This window comes from Cyanistes caeruleus, chromosome Z, assembly GCF_971803275.1.
Source record: "Cyanistes caeruleus chromosome Z, bCyaCae1.hap1.1, whole genome shotgun sequence".
Classification (NCBI taxonomy): domain Eukaryota; kingdom Metazoa; phylum Chordata; class Aves; order Passeriformes; family Paridae; genus Cyanistes; species Cyanistes caeruleus.
The window spans coordinates 6,256,843-6,280,594 of record NC_141732.1 but is presented as its reverse complement, the minus strand read 5'-3'; the positions used below and the strand labels follow the sequence as shown (position 1 = coordinate 6,280,594).

General features: G+C 50.4%; 1 protein-coding gene across 2 annotated transcripts; it reads right to left on the bottom strand.

The window, feature by feature from the left end:
- Positions 1–3,708: 3,708 nt before the first annotated feature.
- LOC147648034 (maestro heat-like repeat-containing protein family member 7) lies at positions 3,709–9,261 on the bottom strand. 2 transcript variants are annotated; one of them, XM_086867751.1, is made up of 16 exons: positions 9,039–9,261; positions 8,769–8,939; positions 8,440–8,507; positions 8,179–8,307; positions 7,842–7,990; positions 7,367–7,514; positions 6,931–7,118; positions 6,704–6,841; positions 6,310–6,424; positions 5,993–6,133; positions 5,622–5,798; positions 5,343–5,498; positions 5,082–5,183; positions 4,620–4,722; positions 4,294–4,350; positions 3,709–4,017 (listed from the first exon to the last, which is right to left on the bottom strand). In XM_086867751.1, the coding sequence occupies exons 1-16, from the start codon at positions 9,163–9,165 to the stop codon at positions 3,818–3,820; spliced, it is 2,169 nt and encodes a 722-aa protein (XP_086723877.1). In that variant the 5' UTR covers positions 9,166–9,261; the 3' UTR covers positions 3,709–3,817. The 2 variants fall into 2 exon arrangements, with proteins under 2 accessions (XP_086723877.1, XP_086723878.1); XM_086867752.1 differs by having other exon boundaries at positions 8,179–8,295.
- Positions 9,262–23,752: the final 14,491 nt, after the last annotated feature.

The following is a 23,752-nucleotide window of genomic DNA, read 5'->3' as shown; positions in this document are numbered from 1 at the left end:
AAACTGGTTTCCGTACTCCCCCTTTTAACCCGGCTTCCGGGTTACGTGTCCTTTCTCTGGCGTCTCTGCGCATGTGTCTCCGGTTGCTAGGGGGTCTTTCTTCTGCCTTCTGGTGGTCATGGGATGAAGATCATAGGTCTTCCTCAGTCTTATCCTTTTGACCTTTCTTCACTGTTTTCTGTTAAGGCTTATCTTTGGTGACTTTCTGGGATTCAAGAAAGCTCGCAAGGCTGTTAGTGATTTATGCAAGCGTCAGTAGCAACCTTCAACCTCATCCTGATTCCACAAAGCATAGTTTTGCAAAGCATCATGTTTTGCAAAGCATCTACATGTTTAGATGAACAAAAGGGTCTCTGCTTATCACAATAGCAAGAATTGAGATTGTTGTAAACACCAAAGTTTTTTGTCTCTATGTTGTCATGCGAAGAGAATAGCTGGGTAGTGAGAGAAAAAGATAAAAAAGTGAGAGAGTTGGGTTTTCTGGAAGTTTTATTCTGGTTCTGTTATTCTTGTAGTTAATAAACTTTTATTCCTTTTAACTTCTAATCCTGTTTTGCTCTTGTTCTAATCCATATCTCACAGCAAGTAATAAGGAAGTTTTCTAGTGATTTTTTAGTTGCTGCTTTAAAACCACAACAAGGGACTTGTAAGGAGTGGCCTGTTCTGTACTTTACACTTGCCACCCAGAGCAACAGGTCTGATCACAATAGCCTATAGGAATTTCCCCACCTCTTGGCCAGCTGCCCCTCGCTTTGAAACAGACTGTAAAAGTGACTTTCTAAGTTACTTTCTTTGAGAGAGATCTCCCCACAGAAGACACCGGTGACCCCGTCTTGTCTGTTGGTAGCCATAACCCCCCCTTTTTCTCTCTTTTCACTTTGCCTCTTTATCCCTCTCTCCCCCTCTCTTTCTCTCCCTCTCATCTATCGCATAACCCATGTTACTTGCACTAAAATAAAAGTGCATTATTGCTGTTGTGATTTAAACTGAAATCCCTTGGTGTCCTTTTTGCACTTGGAGATCCAACAAACCTCTCATGACACCTGCTTGTGCTAGCAGATCATGACATTTAAATTGGTGGCATGGACAGCATTTCTGACAGACAGAAGAGGCTGCAGGTTTTGTTGTGCAGTCTGTATTAGGGGAAGGATGTTTCGCTCCAGCTGTACCTAGCCCGACACTCCCAAAAGAGTGAACAAGGGGGGGAAACTCAAATTTCCCGCAAACTGTACACGCCTAGGTGAAAATCACCCCACGCTCGTTTGAGGGCTCTGTCTTCAGACTTTTGCAAAAGATCTCAGTGCAAAAGGGCAGGACTGTTTTTTCTTCTTGCTGTGTATGAATTTTGACTGCTTGGTGTAGCAAAGAGACAATAAGAATTTTAAACTGAAGGAGTGCTTCCCAAGCAGATTTGGTCTCATCACCTGTCGCTGTCAGACACGAAATAAGTCACACAGACACAGCTCAAGAGATGGTGAAGAAGAAGCAAACTTTATTTCTTCTCTCACAATTTATAGCTTTCTGACCATGGCCAGGGATTGGGTAGTCAGCATAACACCTTTCCAACCACACTGGCCGTAAGAGATGTCCATCAAGAGACGTGTAACAGAAGGAATGCATACATATCTATGTTTATAGTTACTGTGCTGGGAAAGTTCTTTAGAAACTATGTCAACAAGCTCCAAAGCGGAGTTTTCAGGGTGACAGTCACCCACACAGGGAAGCAAAGGGTGATGCAGCAAAAGCTGTGTGTGTGCATAACTTAAGTTGATACCTCCCTGTAGTGGTTTTCCCTTTGTAAAAATGAGTGAAAATGGCACTGCAGAAGTTAAAGCTGCATTTTATGCCCTATTAGCTAAACACAGTGCCAGACCTTCTCTGGGAGGGGAAGAGTGTGCACTTAATAAGTGGTTTAATTTGGGAAATGTAATTGATAGAATATGTTCCTTACAACATGAAACAAAATTTAAACTGGGCAAAAATATATACTCTGCTCAGTTTTGGGAGCTTGTCTTACAGAAGCTATAGAAACTCGCTTTAAGCAAAGAAGCAAGGAAAGAACTATTATAGACTCCCTTCAAAACCTGGTTGAAATTTTGCAAAAACAATTAGATGAAGAAAGGAATGAGATCCACCTGTTGCCAGCGGCCCAAAGAGATGTGTTAAAAATTCAAAGTGTGCTTGCCCACCAAAAGAAATAGAGGAGAGAGAAACCCCTCTCATTAATCAAATTTACCCTCAAAAAGAACTAACCGATAAAAAATTGTGGGGAGCACTGCTGTCCTAGCTGGAAACCTTTAATCAAAACAGAATATAATGATATCAATGATGAAGATATTGATCCGCATACAACCACTGAAGAAATCCTGTACACTGCCACTGAATTGGCTAAGTTGAAAAAGGCGTACAGGCATTTCCCTCACGAGTCAGAGACAAAATATGTATTGTGATTATCTCTCACTGGAGGAGATCAGATTCAACTGACAGGTGAAGAAGCCAGTGGGTACTGGGGACATGGGGTCTTCTCAACAGCAGGAGACAGACGTAACCCGTGGTCCCTAACTCAGCGTGCAATTTATTGGGCAGCAGGGCTTAACCCCTTGGAAAGAGGAGACCTATAGCTATAGTTGGTACCCCTGACCAACTACTGGAAGACATGCACAAAGCTGCCTGCTTGCAAATGATACATGACAGAAAATCAACTACGGGTTATGAATCACCAATGCAATTACCTGTGAAATGATGAGCCCTTTAATTTGAGGCCTTCCAGAATCACTTAAACCTAGAGCAATTCTCCTTCAAAAAACCATAGCAGCTCTAACTCCTGTTGTTGGCACTAAAATAAAAGTGCACTGTGGGGGCCAAAGAATCGGGTGCTGGTGATCCCCTGCAGATCTTCATCATAGGCCAGGCACTTTGCCCTCCCAGTGAGAAAAGTGTCTCTCCCAGAAACCCTTTGGTGTTACATGTTAAACTCTTGTACCCCATTGGTTTTCTTCCCTGCCATTCCACCCTGCTACTTGTATCCAAGTTTCCCCCGCCCCTTCCCTATATAAACCCTGGGGTTTGTTTTTTTGTTTTGTTTTGTTTTGTTTTTTTGGGGTTTTTTTGTTGTTGTTTTTTCCCCACTTGAGTGGAGCTGCTGTGCTAGCCCCCTTGGCAGAGGGCCCTGCACTAATAAAGGCTGATTTCTCTGTGGTAATTGCTGGCCAGAGCTCTAGTCCTTTTTCTCCCTGCATTGCCTGGGAAGGAGCTGCTGCTTAGCAAGTCATCACTTGCCAGGCCAGGAGAGGGACATGCCAGTGCCACTAAGAGCCATCCTTCTCAGGACACTTTTTCAGGAAGGTCGCAGCACCCCTGACATCCACCCCGCCGGCAGCAGTGCACCATTACTGTGATTTAAAATTAAATCCCTTTGTGTCCTTTTGCACTGAGAGATCAAACGAATCTCTCACGAGGTCCACCTGTTAGCAGATCATGACAGAGCCCTCAGCAAACCAACCAGCACACACACAAGGACACAGATGCCACATCCTGGCTGGGACAGGGCTTGTGCCTTCAGCAAAAACACCAGAAGCCAAGGGTTTCTGGCCATTTTCCCCGCACCATTCCACGCCTGGGCAGCTTGCCGAGCACAAGCCCTTTTCCCCGTCTTCCGCTATACCCTGTACACCATGGGCAGCAAAAGAAAGCTCCTGGGAGTCTGTCTAACATAACATATCCTATATTTATATACTAAAGAAAAACAAAAAGAAGAAAAGAACAATCTTGAAAAAAAGGGAAATCTTTGCCTGCTCATGTGGCCCCAGCAGACAGATCAGCTCTCTGCAGACGTCCAGCAGCACAGCCAGCTGAGGTCTGACAGACGAGGCCGTGACCTCCATGCCCTGCGGAGCTGATCTCGCAGCCTCTGGAATGTGGAGATCGGAGCGGGGTCTCCTGCCCTCAGCAGGCACAACGTCTGAACTGCCAGGCTTCCGACCTCCAGGCTGCTGTCATCCATCGTGTCTTCAAGGGCTGGAAGAGAGACAAACAGATCCCAGACCTGCAAGGGCCCCCGGAAAGCCCCCTGCCAGAGCCATCCCAGCTGGCTCTTGCCATGGCCAAGAGGGAGCAGGGACCAAGGGGAACAGCCCAAAGCTGCGACCATGAGCACCCCACGTGCCCCTGAAATCTCGGTGTGCTCTGCCCACGCTGCCCCTCATCCGCACATTGAGCAGAGCCCTCCGCAGCCAGGCCAGGACTTGCAGCTCCCCCCTCCAGCCCCGCTGACAGCCCGCTGCCCTCACTCACATTGGTAAATGAGCTGCAGCTCTTTCTTCTGCCCCATCAGGAGCCGCCCGGCAATCCCTGGGAACACAGAGCCTGTCAGGGCCCCGGCGGCACAGCTCCCTGCTAGCGGCGCTGCCAGCCCTGAGGCCACACGCCCTCCCGCCCCGGCAGGGCTCAGCCCTTGCCGCATCCTGACTCAGCCCAAGAGCACGGCTGCCAGAGGCCGGCAGCAGCCCCGAGAGCAGCCGGGGCTCCAGGGCGCCGGGCCCGGGGGCCGCTGCCGAGACAGCAGCAGCCGGGGCCGGGGCCGAGCTGCGGCAGGGAGGGAGCCCGGGCTCGTGGCTCACCGATGAACCTGATGGCTGCCGCTCGCAGGGGCTCCTGTGGGTTCTGCAGGTATGGCAGTGCCCGGTGCAGGTGCTCGGCCGCTCGGCTCTCGTCCTGTGCCAGCTGCAGAGAGCGGCAGGAGGGAAGGGTTGGCGCGGGCTCTGCCCCTCGGCCGGGCGCCGGGCCCCGGCCTCCCGTGGCCGCCCAGCCCTGAGGCACCGGGCAGCAGCCGCTGGCGCCGGGCTCTGGAGGGGGCAGAGGGCCGGCTGCTGCCCGGGGAGCCGCGGTGCCGGCCCGACCCGCAGCCCCAGTGGCTCGGGGCTCGATCGGCAGCCGGCTCGGGGCCACAGGAGCCTGGAGAAGAAGCCGTGCGGCCCCCGGCTGCGGCACTGGGCAGGGGCGCAGCTGCCAGCCCCATACACCGAGCGCCGGGGACAGGGGGCTTTTCCAGGCTAAGGCTGGGCCTTCCAGGCCGTCCTTACCAGGACCTCAGCGAACTTCCACAGTTTCTCCTTCTGCACGGGATTTCCAAGATCTCTCCTCTTCAGGAACTTGGCCATGCTAAGCAGTGCTCTCTGAGAGGCCTGGAGAGCAGCAGAGACCCGCAGATGGCCCCACAAGCCAGGGCACAGGACCTGCATTCGTGTGCCAAGGCCTGCAGGAGGCTGCAGCCAGCAAGGTGCCAGGGCAGGAGGCAGCCGAGCCCCCTCCCCGGGTGACAGCAGCAGCCCGGGAGTCCTCACCTCTGCTACACGCTGCTTTTCGTCATGGCAGTGGAAGAAGAGTGGCAGCAGGCTCTGGCACATTTGTGTCTCCAGGGCTTCTTTTTCCATTTCAACTAAAACAATCACCAATGTTTGGAAGAGCAGTATGGACACCAGCTGCACCTGGCTATTATTCTATATGGAAGGAAGAGAAAAAAACCTCAGCCCTGTCGGCACGGGGCTCAGCAGAGCACAGGCCTGGTGCACCAAGTGTCCAGGCAGCAGCCAGTGGCCTTGGCTGGGGGCACAGAGCCTTACGTGGTCAAAGAGTGGTGGGAGCACCTCAGCCAGCTGCAGGGCGATGGGGCTGGGTATCAGCATCTCCTTGTCCAAGACTACAGAGCTGAGTACCATGATTGTCATCCTAACTATTTCTCCATCTGCGTCCCGCAGGAGCTCCACAAGCCTTTCAGTCAGGCTCCACATCTTTTCATTCTGTGTGGAAGACAAGTCTGTGAAATGCCACCCTGCTGCCACAGGGCCAAGAGGCCAAAGGCCTGTCCCAAAGCACTCAGGCAGCTGAAGCGGGAGGCAAGAGAGCTGCCAGCAGCTGCCTCGGTGCCCGAAGCCCAGCCGAGCCCAAGTGACTTTGTTCCCCAGTGCAGCTTCTGCCACTGCCCACTTCTCACCATTGAGGAATCATCACTGAGCTTGAAAAGGGCTCTGAGTGCTAGATGACGCTTGTCCCTGCACTCGCTACTCAGGTGCCTTGAGAAGATTTCCAGGAGCCTGTTAGCACCACGTTCACTCAAGTCCAGGTAGTCCAGGATCTGAAAGGCACAGGACAGTGACAGGGGAGCCAGCCGGCAGGAGCAGGAACCACACAGGAAACAGGGCCCAGGCGGCAGCCCAGGGCATGGGCACCGTCCCAGGCAACTGCAGCTATGAGAGGGCAGAGAGGTGGCAGACAGCTCTGCAGGGAGGCAGTTCTGGCCATGGGGCTCACCTCCACAAGGAATGCCAGGGCAGGCAGATCCCAGCGTGCCTCCTGTGTGCTAAGAACCCGGAGCAGGTAGCGAGCAATCCGGGAACACAAGCGTTTGGAGACACAGGATATCTCCCTGCCAGGGTGAAAAAGTAACCAAGTCTATGAGCCAGAGGGACAAACATCTCCCAGGAATGACTGAAAAGTCCTGATCTTTCACCATGATCCTGCAAGGGGATCTGAGCCTTTTGGGAGGTGACTGCTCATGGGAGCCTTCCTCTCCCAGACTTTTCCAGTCTCCTTGGTCATCCCTTGGTGATGAGGCCCTTTGGCCCTCAACAATGGGGACTGTAGACACAGGGCAACCTGGGCACAGGGCACAAATGCCAGAGGCAGTGGGGAGAAGGGGTCTCACCTGGCCAGCAGACCCACGGCATAGTGGTGGGTGTCGGCACAGAGCAGCGTGTCCCAGCCACGCTTGCGTTCCATTGACAACACCACTTCATTACAGCGCATTTGGCAGAGCAGGGACTTCAGGGTCTGCACTGCAAACCTGTGTGCACAGCAAAGCCCAGGTCATACTGGGAGCACTGGCTCCTGCCCTGGGGACATGGCAGGGACAGGAGGACTGGGATGGAGCACCTGCTGGGGCTGGTGGCAAGGCCGTGTTGCTCCTGGCATCCCTTCCAGAAGGCATTGAGATCCTCTGATATATCCAAAGTGCTGAAGAACACTTGGAAGAGCAGATGCACAAAGAGGCGGGGGAAATACACATTCACTACCCGTGGGACACAGGGCACCTGAAGGAACTTCCACATCACCACTGTTGCCTGCAGAGGACAAAGCACCCAGGGATAGTGCCCAGTGCCAAGGTATCTGTGTGGCAGGGCCTGAGCGTGGCAGGGCAAGGCCAGGGGAAAGCCTTGGGGATCTCCACGCCTGGTGCCCCTGAAGCTGTCCCTAGGCCAGGTTTTAGCCCAGTGCCTGAGGCAGGCAGATGCGGTGGGGAAGGAGGAAACAGAGCTGTTTGAGAGGCGGTCAGCCATGGGGTGAGCAAAGGCCAGTTGCAGAAACTCACAGCCAGGGCAAAGACACCCGTGTTGTCCCCATCAGAGGTGCACTTGCTGTGCTCTGGCCAGGTTCTCAGCACATCGAGGAGTATCTGCATCACTGGCTCCACAGTCCTGCTCGAGCACATGATGGTCTTCCACATGGTCACTGCAGCTCTGTGGGGTGACAGTTCTGTCTCATGGGGATCTCAGACACATCCCCGTGGCATGGGCAGCAGTGTCAGGGGGAGCTGAGCTGGCTGCCAGCTCTGCCTCTGCCCGCTGCCCCTCGCTGGCAGCGGCACCCAGGCAACCCAGCCCTGTGGGGACAGGGCCCTGACGGGGCATGGCATGGCAGCAGGCTCAGGGGCCAATGGAGCAGGGCTGGGAAAGATCCCAGGTACACAGGACCCTGGAACTCTCTGTTGGTCAGACACCTGGGCCAGGCTGTGCAGGCTGATGGGCTGGGGAGCCCTGAGCCCTCTGGGCACATGGGCCTCATACCTGTCACACGTTGGGGCCACACGCAGGAGAGCAATGACCACGTCAGCGGGCTGTGCCTCGGTCAGATCCAGCAGAGTCCTGCCCAGCCTGGAGTCAGCAGACTCATTGGCCATGAGGCACTGGTGGATGTACCTCACCATGGCAGGTACCTGGAGAAAGCACAAGGGGAGACTTGGAAAGCTGCCAGAGGGAGTCAGGAATGCCCCCAGCTTCCCCAGAGAAGTGCTTCCCTTGTCACCACGCTGCAATGGCCTCAAAGGCTTAGAGTGATCAGCAGGCGTGGCTTGGGAGGCCAAGCGATCCCTGGAGGATCAAACCCTGGCCACAGGCTGCTTACTTGCTCTGGAATGGAAACACCCTCCTCCAAAATGAATTCCAGCATGGCAGCACTGGTGTCGCTGGTGTAGACGTCACCATCTTCCATGGACCCAGTGCCCATGACGCTGGTCTCTTCCTGCCAAATGCGCTTGATGAATTTGCATGTTGGGTAGGAGAAAGAAGGGTGGGAAGAGAGGGATATTGCATGGAGTGTTCCAAGCATGGTGCTGAGCTGAGCAGTGCCAGCAGGCCCAGCCCAGTTGGGGATGGCTGCAGGTACCTGTGCAGGTGTTTTGTGGAAGAGGCCACAGGCAAGGTCCTGCTCTTGTGTCTGGTCCACGGCTGCATCTGGGAAAGAGCGAGAGCAGCCAGAGCTGAGGGGCTGCAGGAGTGGCCAGAGAACGCAGCCCAGCCCTGGGCTGTCCCCAGGCAGGTACAGCCCCGAGATGCCCCAGGGGATGGAGCACGGCCACTGCTGGAGGGCAGCCCCAGCCCCACTTGTGTCCTGTCCCTGGGTGTGTCTCCACAGGATAGGGTGGGATGGGATGAAATGGGATGCAATGGGTTGGGATGCGGCAACCAGCCTTTTGTCCCAGCTCTGCCACTCACCCTCCTCTAGTGGCTGGAACTCCTGCACCTCTTCAGTCTCCACTTCTGGGGCAGCTCCACGACCTTCTTCCTCCTCCTCCTCCTCCTCCTCCTGCTCTTCCTCATCCACCCAGGCTACCTTGGGCACTCTTGGGGGTTGCTGCTCCAGATCTTCTCCAACACTCTCCCATCCTTTCCATAGGAACAGCACCAGGGGATGGCATAGCATGCAGTGGGATGCGGCCAAGCTAGCAACAGGCACTAGTCCTAAGGCCAAACTCTGCAACTCACCCTCCTCCAGCGGCTGGAATTCCTGCATCTCTTCAGTCTCTACCTCTGGGGCAGCTCCAGGGCCTTCTTCTTCTTCCTCCTCCTGCACCCAGGCCAGCTTGGGAACTCTTGGGGGTCGCTGCTCCATGGCAGTGCCTGGATTTATGGTACTTGCAAGAGAGATGCCTTTAGAAAAGCTCCGAGGCAGGGAGTCCTGCAGTCGTGCCTGGAAGGCACCTGCAAGACTCAAGTCCTGGCAAGACTGCAAGACAGCAAGTCCTGCACTCGGGTCTTGAGGGCTCCTGCCACAAGGACAGGAGGCTCCTCCTCAAGGATTGTGCCCTGGTCTCAAGGGCAGTGACTGCAGGGATGGGCGATGCCTCAGAAAAGCTCCGAGGCAGCAAGTCCCACTGTCTGCCCTCGAGGTCACCTTAAGAAGATAAGCCTCGGCAAGGCCACAGGTCACCAAGTCCTGCAGTCTGGCCTTGAGGTCACCTGCAGGAATGACGGCTCAGAGAAGCTCCGGGTCACACACAAATGAGTGTGCTGTGCAGGGGCTCCTTACAGCACCGCTCTGGCGTGTCCTGTCTCGTTGCATGCACTGAGCACTCTGGTGTGGTCTTGTCACCACCAGCTCTTGTCCATTCCACCGTTCCATTCCACCGTTACCATGCTGCACCATGTCACTAACGGCCCTTGCACACACTGCCACCTTCCTGGTTCCTCCCCCATTGTCGTGGTTTTAAACCAATAACTAAGAAAATTACTTACTTCTTGCTGTGAGATATGGATTAGAACAAGAGCAAAACAGGCACACAACATAAAAAGGGAAAAAAAGAAAGTTTATTGACAAACTACAATAATAAGAACACCAGAATAAACTTCCAGAAAAAACCTTTTCATCCCCATCTACCCACTATTCCCTTGTTCACATGATAACAGAGACAAAAAAAACTTGGAACTTTGGTGGTTAAAACAGTCCCAATTCTTGCTACAGTCTTTTCACCAGTCTTTGTAGGGAAACAGAAGTTTCTTCCTGTTAATTTATGGAGTTTCTCACAAGAAAACTATTTTTGTTATAGTTTTCCATTGCCCTAATGTCAGCTGCCCAGAGCTGCTGTTATCAGAGCCCACACCTCCCATTTTCACCTCACTCTGAGGTGTGTATGGGCCATGAGTCTAGGCATGGCATTTTAAGGATGTTATTGAAAGGCAAAAAAGTCTTCTTCATCTGTTTCTGTGAGCTTCACCAGAAAACAGTTTTTCTCATTGCCTCTCAAGGCTTCAAATCTCCCAGCACTTCACTATACCATAATTACTCTACTTTTTACTCAAATTTACACTTTGAACACTTTAATCCTCCCTACATACTGTATCATGAATTAAAGGAGTTCTTTTCAGGACTTCATTGTCCATCTCCATAGTTTTAACAGAAAGATACTTCAGCTTAATTAAAGCATCTTCTTAATTCTCTACCTCTTCTGAAGCTTCTTTTCTTTCCTGTCACTGGTAGTTTATAAAGTCTCTTTTCATGTTGATCACTCTCTCTCTCTCTCTCTGAATAAAAAGATTAATCCGCAAGTCTCATCTGGGTAATGAAAGAGTTAAAATCTTGCCCAGGCTTTTGTAGATGGTTCGGTGATCTCTGCCGAACAGGAGCTGGAGCTGTCTGAGATGGAAGGTTCTTCATAGCTGCTCTGGAGAGTGTGGCTGTCTCTGCTTGCTGCAGGTCCAGAGCCTCTCTCCTTCTTCACTCGGCACTTTCTAGTGAATTTAGTTACAGCAAAACCTGCAGCCGAGCCATAGATCGGGCTCGGCTCGGCCCGGCCCGGGCCCGAGGAAAACCTTCCGCAGGTCCCTCCCATCTCCAGGCTGGGAGCTGCTGGGCCCGGCCCCGTCCCCACCTGGCCGCATGGCCTGGGCAGGGAACGGGAGTTCTGGAGCTCTGCCACCCTTCACAGCCAGGAAACAAAGAGAACCAAGAGAACTCTGGTTTTACACTTTAAGGTAGGTTTCACAAGTTGATCCCACTTTTCAATGGCCTAAACTGCTGTCAATTCTCAGCAATGACCGATAATTGGTCAGGAGAAAAGACTCCAGGCAGTTCCAAGCAAATCCGACTCCCTTAAAGGTAAAGTAATTCCATGACACAGAGGAATCCTGATTGAGGCTGTGAAGCATTGAGCTTGGAAAGTCATGGTTAATTGAGTTTTGTTTATTTCTTTTTTTCCCTTTTGGGCAGCATCCATTTGTAACATTAACTGAGCCTGTGTCCAGCCTGGTGCCGCTGATCATTTCCGTGAAGAGGAGGAAGGAGGAGGAAACACTGTGATAATCCCATCAGGACCATTTACTCCAACACTAGCGTTAGAGTCAGATTGTAGACTAGGATTGTAGAGTAGGGTTATAGAGTAGCATTGTGGACTAGGATTGTAGGGTAGGGTTATAGAGTAGGATTGTAGACTAGGATTGTAGAGTAGGGTTATAGAGTAGCATTGTGGACTAGGATTGTAGAGTAGGGTTGTAGAGTAGGACTATAAATCAATAAAATTTCTAAAATTTTAACTCACGTGGAAGATTCCTTTCTTTCTTACCCTGTGAATAAGCTCAGCATTTCCTTCACAGTTATCAGTTGTCTCTTAAAGGTGCAAAGTGATATTCATGGCTTCTTTGGTGTGCTTTGCAAGTGGGGAAGGCTCTTCTTCAGTCATCCTCTCCAAAGTGCACTGCCTTTGGAATTTGGCTCACTGGCTGGGTGTTGCCCAGCTGTGTGGTATGTCTAATTGAGGCAGAAAGGGCATTTGCAGGTACAAGCAGTGGAGGGATGGGGCAGCCGAAACATCCTGTGCAGATGCAGGCCTTCAGCTGTGACTCCAGAGCATTTGGGTTCCTGCCATTTGGATTTGTATCCCTGTGGTGGTTTCACATTGATTGATATTTGGAGAAGGAAGAAACCACCTATGGAAGAGATTTCTCGGAAAGAAGCTGCTGGGAGCTCCTTCTGTGCCTGGGAAAGGTCAATAGCTGGCTAGTGCTGAGAAGTGACAACATTTTGAACCATTTAGAAATTAGGTCTGCCTCTGTGAGATCTACATTTTTGAAAATAAAGCTAGGGAAACCTCTCTCTTGGCTTCTGGACCCAGAAGGTGATGGAGCTCTGGTGAGGCCGGCCCTGCTCACCCATGGCGTGTGCTCCTGGGAGAGGCTGGGCCGGACCCCAGTGGCTCCTGGACAGGGATGGAGGCTGCAGAATCCCAGCCCCAAGCAAGGCTGGGCCACAGCTGTCGTTCCGATTGGGAACGGCTAGAAAGAACGACACTGGACTCTCAAGGGAGTCACAACACGAGAATTCTTTCGTTTATTGCTTCAGCCTGTCTTATAGACAGATACGTGGAAAGGTACAGAAAAGAAACTCTTATTGGCTAGCAAAGTGCTACATTACCATCATTGGTCAGGGGCACTTTGCCCCCCTGACTCTCTCCTGCAAGGAGAAACAAGAAGCTGTAAAACAACACCTGTAAGGCTGTTTAGTGTCCCTGAGAATTGTTTTAATTCCTTCTGATATTTTTCCCAGGATACTTTCTCAGGCAGCCTGAGGAGCCATGCGGCCTGCAATTTGTACAGGCACTGTGGTTCAGATTTAGCATCCATAATTCACCCTTTTCTGTTAGAAAAAATAAAAAAGGCAGTGTTTGTTATATTCTACTGGGCCCTTGTAGGATAAAGAACAAACACAGCTCAAGAGGTTTCTTTGCTAGAACTTTGAATGGATGCTGATCTAGAATTCATCTAGAATTTTGGCTTATGTTTTGGTATTTAAGATTTGTTCTCCTTGCAAGGACTTGATGGTTGACTCTAATATTTCTAATTCAGTGAATTAATACACACACTATACAAGACACTATATACAACATTGTTAGTCTGTTCGAATTGACAGTCTAACATGTCAATAGAGTAGTTTGAAAGAACACCAAAGTGATAAAAACAATGCACAATGCAATTTATATGCAATTTATGCTGCTTTGATCCCCTCTTCTTATCCCGCTTTTTTTTTTTTTTTTTTTTTTTTCCAAGTATAATTGAGGGATTTTTGAGGGATTTATTAAGTTTACATGGTTGTTGTTGTGTAGACTTGTCTTAGGATGATTTTTGGTTATTAGAACAGTAGTTCATGAATTTCAGGAGGTTCAGGGAACTCGAAGTTACCATCTCTTCGCGGTTGGTTGTCAGTTCTGTAAACACAAGACTTAAAAGGTACAAACTGAGTGAGTAAGTTTGGGTCCTGCAGGGGTTGCAGGACTTTGGCTTGGCTCAGGCCGCTGGAGGGTTTGTTGAGGCATCTCCTCAGGTCGGTACAGAAGGTCTCGGCGGAGTGGCCTGCCGCTGTAGCACGGCAAGCACTCTCTCTCTCTCCCGCGCCTCCCCGCTGGAGCGCGGGGGGACCGTGAGGGCGAGCCGTCTCGCGCACGCACGGGGCGAGCGAAGCCGCCGGTCCCCCCCACCCCGCTTTCTCGCCGGTGCTTCGGACGCGCGGTGGGGGGCGATGCCTGCCACGGGCCTGGCCCCGGCTTCTGATCTGGGATTGAGCTCGGGTTTCTTGGGGTTCTCGCGGCCGGCCGGCAGCCGGCCGGTGGCGGCGGGCAGGCGCAGGGGGAGCGAGGTTGCTGTTTCCCCTCCCCCCGCCACTCCTCTGCCGGGGGCAGCCGCACGCCCCGCCGCGTTGGTACCGGGGAGATTGGTTCGTGCACGCGCGGGGCGAGCGAAGCCGCTGGTCCCCCCCGCCGCTTTTCTGCCGGGGGGAGCCGCGCGCCCCGCCGCGTTGGTACATGGGGGGTTTGCTTGGGCGGGCCCCCCCCCCCTCGGCGGCGGCGGCGGCGGCCCGCCGTGTTCCGGACCTGCGCTCGGACTCCTCGGTGGCGGCCCGCGCGCCGGGCGCGGGGGGGGCTGAAGAGAGGCCTCTCTGCTGGCAGAGCCCACGCGCCGAGCTCCGCGGATGGCGGCTGCTCAGACTGCTCTGGAGAGGGAGATTTTCGGGCTGCAGATTGCTCCTGCTCGCCGCTAAAGTCCTCCGAGGGTCCGGGCAGAGTTAAAAGAGCACTATGCAGCTCATCCACGGTTTCATCTCCCGGTCCCTTATCTTGTACAACGGAGGAACTTTCAGCATCAAAGTTTCTCATCTCGGTTTCGCTGTCCTCAGACTGGCTCCGTTTCAGCGCTTTAAAAAGCACTCCCCAGGTGGCTGCTAGGCTACACACGCTGATATCTCCGTTAATGAATTCTGACCATAAATGGTGCTCTATCAACAGCCAAAGTTTGAGATCAAAGGCATTGTCCATAGTTATATCAAAACCTTGCTCTTTCACCCACTGAAATACAGCACGCATGGCATCTTCAGAAACACTGAGTCCCATGTGGGGCAGGGCATCCTGCCATGCAAGGTAAGCAAGCTGTTCATCAGCCGAAGTTCAGTTCCCCATTATGAGGACTTTATCTTGGCGGCTCCGCGAATGCAATTATGCACATGCTGTCGGCTCAGACCCGGGAATTTTGAGCTCTGCTTCGCCAAGATGAGCCGTTCCAAGCCCGCTCACTGGCAGGGCTCCACTATCCCGTTGGTTTCCAGAACCAGCTTCCTCTAGGAAAGCTTGGGAGAATTCCACTTACCCCTCTAGGGGGAAGGGCTGGCTTTTTCCGCTCGCTGCTTACCCTCAAGGGATTAGCAGATGTCACGTCGGTTGCTTTCTGACCTCAGGGGTCGGCTGCACATCACGTCAGGTTACCGGACCTCAGGGGTCGGTTCAACATCACGTCGGGGTCACCAGATGTCGTTCCGATTGGGAACGGCTAGAAAGAACGACACTGGACTCTCAAGGGAGTCACAACACAAGAATTCTTTCGTTTATTGCTTCAGCCTCTCTTATAGACAGATATGTGGAAAGGTACAGAAAAGAAACTCTTATTGGCTAGCAAAGTGCTACATTACCATCATTGGTCAGGGGCACTTTGCCCCCCTGACTCTCTCCTGCAAGGAGAAACAAGAAGCTGCAAAACAACACCTGTAAGGCTGTTTAGTGTCCCTGAGAATTGTTTTAATTCCTTCTGATATTTTTCCCAGGATACTTTCTCAGGCAGCCTGAGGAGCCATGCGGCCTGCAATTTGTACAGGCACTGTGGTTCAGATTTAGCATCCATACACAGCTGCTGACATCTCGCTGACACTAAACCCTCTCCCCAGCACACACCGACGGCTCCAGGCCGAGCCTCCCCTCCCATCAGCTGCTGGGCAGAGAGAGGGGGCCTCAAAATCATCATCAGCCTGAAATCATCATCATAATTGCTGCAGCCACTGCCCACGACCATCTGCAGACCGGGCAGGATTTAAGCCTTTCATTTAACCCTATCAGTGCACAGATGAGACCTGCAAACCACCATTCTCCCCTCAAGAGAAAAGGACAAAGAGGGGACACGTAGAAGACAACATGAAGATACTGAGGTCAGTAAAGAAAGATTCAAAGGAGGTGAATGAGGAGATGTCTCAGTGTTGGGCTGAAAAATTCTTTTGGTAGCGCCATGGAGATAGACAATGATACCTGGAAACATCTCCTTCAATTCATGAGAGAGGATGGGGGAAGCATTCAAACTGTGCATGTGAACAGAGGCATGCATTGATAAGAAGCCAAGCAGATGTTGCAGTAGCTGTGATCCCATGAGAAGCTTGAACAGAGAGAGAGAGAGATGAGAGTGAAGAAGACCTTTTGCCCCCAGGGAGAGAAGAAGAAAAGCTCTGTTCCCAGAGATGATGACAGAGACAGATGAAGGGAACATTTGCTGTTGAACAACTCGTCCTTAAAATAATACCCCATGGGTTTGTAGCCCATGAAGACAGTGGTAGTAGGGCTGTGAAAATGGGAAAGATTTCACAATTGCAGAACTTAACCTGGGCAGATGCTATTTGTGGAAATGAAAAGCCATGAGAGAACTGTTTCTTGTAGAGAAGTCTCGATGGCATGGCAAGAGAAATCTTCTCTCCCTACACGAACTGATGGAAGACTATTGTCTAGTTGGTACTGATTTAACATCCCATGTTTTGTGTCTATGCTGTCAGTTGGGAAAGGAAAGAAGTTAGTCAGGGGGAGGAAAGGAGTCTTGGAAGTATTATTCTTATGCTTCTCCTTCTTGTAGTCCTGTTAATAAAGTTTCTTTATACCTTTTAAGATTTGAGCCTGTTTTGCCCCTCTCCTAATCCATATCTCCCAGCAAAAACAAATGAGTAAGTGCACTGGTGATTTTAGCCAGTGCTAAACCCATCACATTATTTAGTAATTATAAAATAGAATTGTTACAAGAAAAATAATTGTCCTGGTGTGACTATATATATATTGAGTTCTGCACCTTTAAGGTTTGCTTTGGGAGCTGGGGGGAAGTTGAAGCTGCTGGAGGCTGATGGGACTTTTTTCTCCTGACCAATTACTAGCCATTTCTGAGAACTCCCAGTGATTCTGACCATTGAAAAGTGAGATCAACTTGTGAATACCGATCGTAAGGCTTAAGACTGGGAATTTCTTGTTCTCTTTGGTTTCCATCTTTTGAACAGGTAACAATGCTCTGGCTCTGGCACCGGCTCGGCCTCTTCCTCCCCAACCAGGCCGGACAAGGCCACGGAGGGTGGGGGAAGGAGAAGAGCGGAGGCGGCCGGCCTGACTTGGTTTGCAGTTTGTGCTACTGAACTGAAACCTGACTCCATGAACATCTGCAGCTTTCCAAGACTTGAACTCTTTTACTACCTGGATGAGACTTACAGATTAACCCTTTTTTCCCAGAGTGAGGGGGAGAGAGAGAGGGGGATAATCAACATGAAGAAGACATGATAAAACCATCAACGTCAGTGAAGAAAAGAATTAAGTTTTAGATGGGGAAGAGAGAATAAGGAGATGCTTTAATAAGCTGAAATATTTTTCTGTTAAAGCTATAGAGATGGACAATAGTGTCCTGAAAATAAAGAACTCCTTTAATTCATGACAGAGTTTATTGAGAGGAATGGAGTGTTCCAAAGTGTGGATTTTGAGCAAAAGGTGGAGTAGTTGTGATACCGTGAGGTGCTGGAACAGAGGAGGAGAAGTAATAGTTGAAGATTTGTGGCTTTGTAGAGGCAAAGAAAACCTTCTGTTTCCAGGGAGGCTCAGAGAGACAGATGAAGAGAACTTTTGCCTTTGAATAACTCATCCTTAAAAATGACATCCCTGGACTCATTTGACCCGTAACACACCTCAGAGTGATGTGAAATGGGAGGAGACAACTGATGGCAGATTTTTGCGCAGCTGGCATCAGAGAAATAGAAAGCTATGAAGAAAATTAGTTCTCTTGTGAAAAACTCCATAGATTAGCAGAAGAAGACTTCTGTTTCTCTACAAGGACTGATGAAAAGACTCTAGCAATTATTGGGACTGTTGTAAACACCAAAGTTTTTTTTTGTTTCTATGTTGTCAGGTGAACAAGGGAATGGTTGGGTAGTGGGGGAGAAAAGGGTTTTCTGGAGGTTTTATTCTGGTTTTCTTATTCTTACAGTTTTTGTTAATAAACTTTCTTTATTTTTTTTAAGTTTTAAGCCTGTTTGGCTCTTCTTCTAATCCATATCTCCTAGCAAGAAATAAGTAAATTTTCTAGTGATTTTTTAAATTACTGCTATAAAACCACAACATTTATTTGGTATGTTGGCCGGGAAACAAAATTAACAAATCTAAACCACTACAATCCCTAAGTGCAATCTCTTTGGCTGGATGAGAGTCTTACTCAAGTGAGAAAGCAGAAAGATCAGTGGTGGTGCTCTGCAAGGTCTCCTCTGGTGCAGAGCTGTCAGCGACTGGGAGGTGAGAGCAGGCTGTAAGAGACGGTGCCAAGTTTCCCTCATCTGCCTCACAACCATGGCAAGAACAGAGACCGAGACCCTGAAGACCACAAGGGACTTTGTGCAGAGCTTCTGGCCTGGTTGAGGTGGATGTTTGCTAAGTGATTGTTTGGAGGTGTGCTTGACCTGACAAAAGCTTTGCAGAGCAACAGGTCACAGCACAATTGTGATTGTTTGCAGGTGTGTTTGCTGTGCTGCCACGCTACACTGCCTTAATTCCTGCTGGTGAGCAGGGACTTGTGAAGAGCGGCCTGCTCTGTGCCTTACACCTGCTTCTCAAAGCAATGAGTCACACCACAATAGCCTATAAATCTCCCCACCTTTTGGCCAACTGCCCCTCCCTTTGAAACAGACTATAAAAGTGACTTTTCTAAGTTACTTTTTGAGAGAGAGATGTCCCCACAGAAGACACCAGCGACTCCATCTTGTCCGTTGGTAGCTATAACCCCCTTCTTTTTTTCTCTTTACTTTGCTTCTTTATCCCTCCCTTCGCTCTCTCTCTTTCTTATTCTCTCCCTCTCATCTATTGCATAACCCATGTTGCTGGCACTAAAATAAAGGTGCATTGTTGCTGTTGTGATTTGAACTGAAATCCCTTGGTGTCCTTTTTGCACTCGGAGATCATACGAACCTCTCACAACTCCCGCTTGTGTTAGAGGATCGTGACAGAGGCCCTGCCATATTTGATCCATGTTTGACCAGGTCAACAAGACAATGAAGAAAACTGTATCAGTTACGGGGTGGGAACTTGACCCTTGCAAGAGAAACAATGGATTGGTCAATGGGTGGGCAGTTAACTTTTGAAAGAGGAACTGTTCATAATGGAGGCATTGTTGGCATGGAGTCGGTATTCTGAGCCATTGTGGTCTCATCTCACGTGCCGGCCATGTGGGAGCTAAAGCTGTCACTGGGAAAATTGCACTCCTGAGCAAGAGATCTAAGGCCTGGCTCTGACTTGGAGGGGTGAGAAGGACGAAATGCAGACTGTTGATGCTGGGGATGTCCTGAAATTGCACGGCCTACCTTCCTCTCCTGCCGAGCACCATGCTTCACCTCCTTCTCCTGCTCAGTGGGTTTCTGGGAATCCAGGAGTTGGTATGTATTATTTGCTACTGCAACTAATGGAATAAATCTGCTTTGCAACCCCAGTTGTGTCTTGGCTTCTTTTCTAAGAAAAGTGTTTCCTACTGAGGCTATGACAATGACTAGCAGAGAGCCTCAGGACAACACTACTTTCATTTCAATATATTCTGAGATGGGATTTAAATATGTCAAATAATCTGGGGAAATGGTTTGCCTGTGAATTTCAGCAAAGTAATCAATATGTCTTAGTTATATGGATACAAACTAGTAGGTGAGATTGCTACATGTGCACAATTTAGGGAAGGGATTCTCCAAACACCCTGCACAGAAATAGATTAATGCCTCCTTTCAAGCCCTGAGCTGGCCATGGGGAACTGGCACTTCTTGGTCACTTTCATTTTGGCCACTTCTCTTGAGCATGTAAGAAAGATCAAAACAAAACCTTTTCCAGCTGTTTCTCTCTGGTTTACCTTTTTGAAGGCCAAAGCTCTGTGCTGCAGGTGGCCCAAGTGTGTGCAGAGTAATTAGCTCCCAAAAACCCCTTGTTTTTCCCAGAAGTCATCATCATTTGTTCCCAGGTGTGTCCAGATCTGGCAGGAGAAAAAGCCCACAGCACAGTGGGCACTGTGCCCTGCCCAGCCAGAGCTCTCTGGCACTCAGCAGCAGCAGCAGCAGCAGCAGCAGCGCCAGCACTTTTCAACCTGCTCCTGCCTTGGCTTCACCTGGGGGACAGAAGCCTCTGGAAATCAGCACTGCCACTCATGTTCCCAGCTTGGAGCAGCTGCTGCTGCTGCTGCTGGGTAGATCCTGCCAGTTCAACTGCTTCCAAATGGGAATAAAGGCCGAGGTAGAGATGGACAAACAGAGGAGCCCTGGGCACATCCAGTAAATGTACACATATATGGAGAGATTTGTTAAGAATTATTTCAGCTGTTATGGCAACAGTGTTTTCTTCCCCGGTTCTTTGCAATGCTCAAATGCCCACTGTGCTGTGGGCTCTTTCTCCTGCCAGATCTGGACACACCTGGGAACAAGTGATGATGAGTTGGGAGGAAAACCAAGGAGTGTGTGGGAGCTGCATTACTCTGCACACACTCAGGGCACCTGTAGCAGAAAGCTTTGTCCCCCTAAAAGGTAAACCAGAGGGAAACAGCTGGAAAATTTCATTTTGACCTTTCTTATCTGCTCAATGGAAATTGCCAAAGTTAAAGTTAACAAGCAAGGCCTGATTCCCACAGCCAGCTGAGAGTTAGAAAGGAGGCATTACTTTATTTCTGCCCTGGGTGTCTGGGGAATCCCTTCTGTAGGAATCCAGAAATGGAGGATTATTTCTCTGTCGTATTCTCCAAAAAGGTATTGATCTTGTCCGTCACTGACAGAATGGCTTCCAAATATCCCTGGGTAAAGCAGGACTTACAAAAAATTAAGTAGAAAGTACTATGATGTTTAGTGTATCACTGAAGTAAAAAATACTGATTCTAGAGTGTTTAATAGATGGAGTAAAGATGAAGGAAAAAGTTCTTAGTTGTTCTCCACGATTCTGCAGTTTGTAAGAGCACAAAGAGTGATTGGTTGAAAGTTAGCCACAGTTTTAGTTACTTAAGTAGATACAGAAAACTTATTTGTTAATATATAAAAACAATACATGTGTCCATTGTTAATTGGGTGGAAATGGATATAAAGATGAAACAGCCACATGGTTTGGGGCTATTTTATGCCTTCAGAGCCAAAGTGAGCCAGGTGATGGTGATTTGAACTTGTGCAGGAAGTCTGGGAAGGCCTGCCAAGTATTTTGATAACATCTTAATAAACACAAGAAGAGCCTTCTGAGCTTTGAAGTTTTCTTCCTGACCTGGAGAACTGAGATAACTGGAGCTCCTTGTGAAGGAGTATCCCAAGAGAACACAGCCCTGAGGAGACTGAGATCCCACAGCAACAAGTAATACAAGAAGTAATACGAAAAGAACTACACCACCTTTCCTAACTTGTGCACACCCAGCAATCTCACCTACTAGTTTGTATCCTTGGAACTAAGAGACATACTCAATAATTTGCTGAAACTCACAGGCTAAATATTGCCTGATTATTTGACATATTTAAACCACTTCTCAGAATTCATTGATATGAGAGCAGGGTTGATCTGAGCATCTCAAGTAGTCATTGTCATAGGTTCAGGAGGAGACCCATCAGAAAAGAAGCCAAGACACAACAGGGGTTGCAAAGCACATTTATTCCATTAGTTGCAGTAGCAAATAATACATACCAACTCCTGGATTCCCAGAAACCTGCTGAGCAAGAGAAGGAGATGAAGCATGGTGCTCAGCGGGAGGGGCAGGTAGGCCGTGCAATTTCAGGACATCCCCTGCATCAAAACAGTCGGCATCTCATCCTTCTCACCCCTCCAAGTCAGAGCCAGGCCTTGTATCTCCTGCTTAGGAGTGGAATTTTCCCAGTGACAGCTTTAGCTCCCACACGGCCGGCACGTGAGATGAGACCACGATGGCTCAGAATACCGACTCCATGCCAACAATGCCTCCATTATGAACTGTTCCTCTTTCAAAAGTTAGCTGCCCACCCATTGACCAATCCGTTGTTTCTCTTGCAAGGGTCAAGTTCCCACCTGACGCCGTACTCCGTGGCCCTTTACGCCCTGGCTAGCTCTGCACTACTTGGCTGTTGGCAGCGCCAAGAGTGGGGAACGGTCTGGGAGCAATATTCCTCAGACCGAACCTTCAGAGCCCTTCGCAATCAGGCCCTGCGGTCTCAGGCGTCGCGAGTCTCAGTGGAGGGATGGAGGAGGCTCAGAGTCTCGATTGCTTCCCAGGAACCAGGTTTATTGAGGAAAAGGGAGCGGTGACTGGGAAAGGACTGGGACGGTGAAGGATGAGAGCAGCTGAGCCCTGAGCACCTCCGTGCTTCGGGATTTAAGTGGGGGAGGGTACAAACCAGGGACCAATCAGGGTACAATGCGGGAGGAGTTAAGGGAGGGGTTTACAATACTGGGGACTAATAGGGGTGGGACATAGGCGGAACAGCAGTTAGAGAACCAACCACAAACTGAGCCAGGGGTGAAGGGCATGGAAGGTGCCGGAACAAAGGGTAGGGTTTACAATGATGGACATGGGTTAGGGGCAGGCTGGGGGTGATGGACAGGGAAGGTCTAAGAATAAGGGGAGGGGTTTACAAAATTGACAAGGGGGGGGTAAAACCATTACATAACCATGGGGGAATAACAAGATCCTACCAACAAGTTAAACAAACAAAATCAACAAACGGAATGCAACACCCATCCATTAAACAATATGGTCTTCTTTGAGTTTTCTGAAAGAGTCAAAAAGAGGGGAATTTTCCAACTGAGTTGATGTTTCAGAAAACTTTATTTATTTACAATCCTACTCTATAATCCTACTCTACTAAACTGCTCGGCAATCCTACACTATGGTCTTACTACTTGGTAATGTTACTCTATAAAACTGCTCGGCAGTCCCACACTACAGTTCTACTGTACACTAGTTATGAAAATAATGTCTTCTGTCATATTTTTCTCATCTTCTTTTTCTTCAGTGAAATGATGAGTGGTGACAGGGTGGATGCTGCCTTGGCTGATGTTACAAATGGATGCTGTACACAGGAAAAAAACCAACAAAAACCATTAAACCATGACTTTCCGAGCTCTGTGCTTCACAGGCTCACTCAGGATTCCTTTGCTTCCTGGAAAGACCCAGAAAGGGGGCAGACGAGACCATCTACACCTCCATCTTCATGTGCAGTGCCTTGCCATCACAGGCAAACCTGGCCCAGAGTCCCACTCATCCGTGAATTCTGGTGTCTAAACTTGATGGGACGTTTTCCCCGCCACTGCTCTAGAAATGGTGTTTTCTGTGCCTGGGGTTTCTACCTTTCAGGAAACTCCAAAGCCTCACATAGGCCCCTCTCTTTGAAAGACAGGCACTGTGCTAATTTCCACAGGCAGACCGAGCAGTGTCTACCTTTCCATGCCCTGCTCCTCCAGTGCTGGATGGCACCTTCCTTCCCAGCAGGGACAGCCGAGTGGCACTGGGTCCTGCAGTAACCTCTGCCACACAACCTGGCAGTAACCCTGGGGCAGTTGCTGTCTGCTTGACCGTGCCAGGCTGAGGATGGGGCAGGGACAAGTCCCACTCAGCTGTCCCTGTTTGCATGGCAGAAACCTCAAAGAGAGGGACAGGGTGACGCTGCACCGGAGCTCCGGCTGGCTCTACGGTGGTCTTTGCACTCCGGCGCAGGCGAACGCCAGGAGTGGCGAATCCCTGGGGAGTAGGCTTTTCCCTCAGTGAAACCTCCAGAGTCTTGGGCCACCCCAAGCTCTTTTTTCCCTGCCTCCAATGGGGATCTGCAGTCCCTGCCCAGCAGTGCTCGTTGTGGATTCTCAAGACAGAGGTGATGCTCCAATGCACCTGGCGCAGGTCAGCCTTGGCTCCAAGGAGGCTCCGATGCTCCGAGCTGTCGCGGATGCGGCGGCGAACCCGAGCGGTGCCATTGCTTCGCTGGGAGCCTGAGCGGTGCCCATCGCGCTGCCTCTCCGGACAGGCCGTGCTCTCACCGCCGCCGGGGCTGCGAGCAGCTGCTTTCCACGTGCCTCCGGCTCCGGACCCATCCCCGCAGCAGCGCTCTCCCAAAACGCGCTGACCCGCGCCCATTCTCAGCCCAGCTGCGGGACTCCCCGATCCGGGGATTCCCCGCTTGCCAAGGCGGTTCTCCCCTCCCT

Excerpts from the sequence above, each read along its gene's own strand:
- LOC147648034 (XM_086867751.1), bottom strand. The coding sequence starts at position 9,165 with ATGGAGCAGCGACCCCCAAGAGTTCCCAAGCTGGCCTGGGTGCAGGAG. Across the intron at positions 8,508-8,768 it reads GTTCCAGCCACTAGAGGAGG|ATGCAGCCGTGGACCAGACA; the intron begins GTGAGTGGCAGA and ends GCTCTTTCCCAG. Across the intron at positions 4,018-4,293 it reads GCTGCAGCTCATTTACCAAT|CCCTTGAAGACACGATGGAT; the intron begins GTGAGTGAGGGC and ends TCTCTCTTCCAG.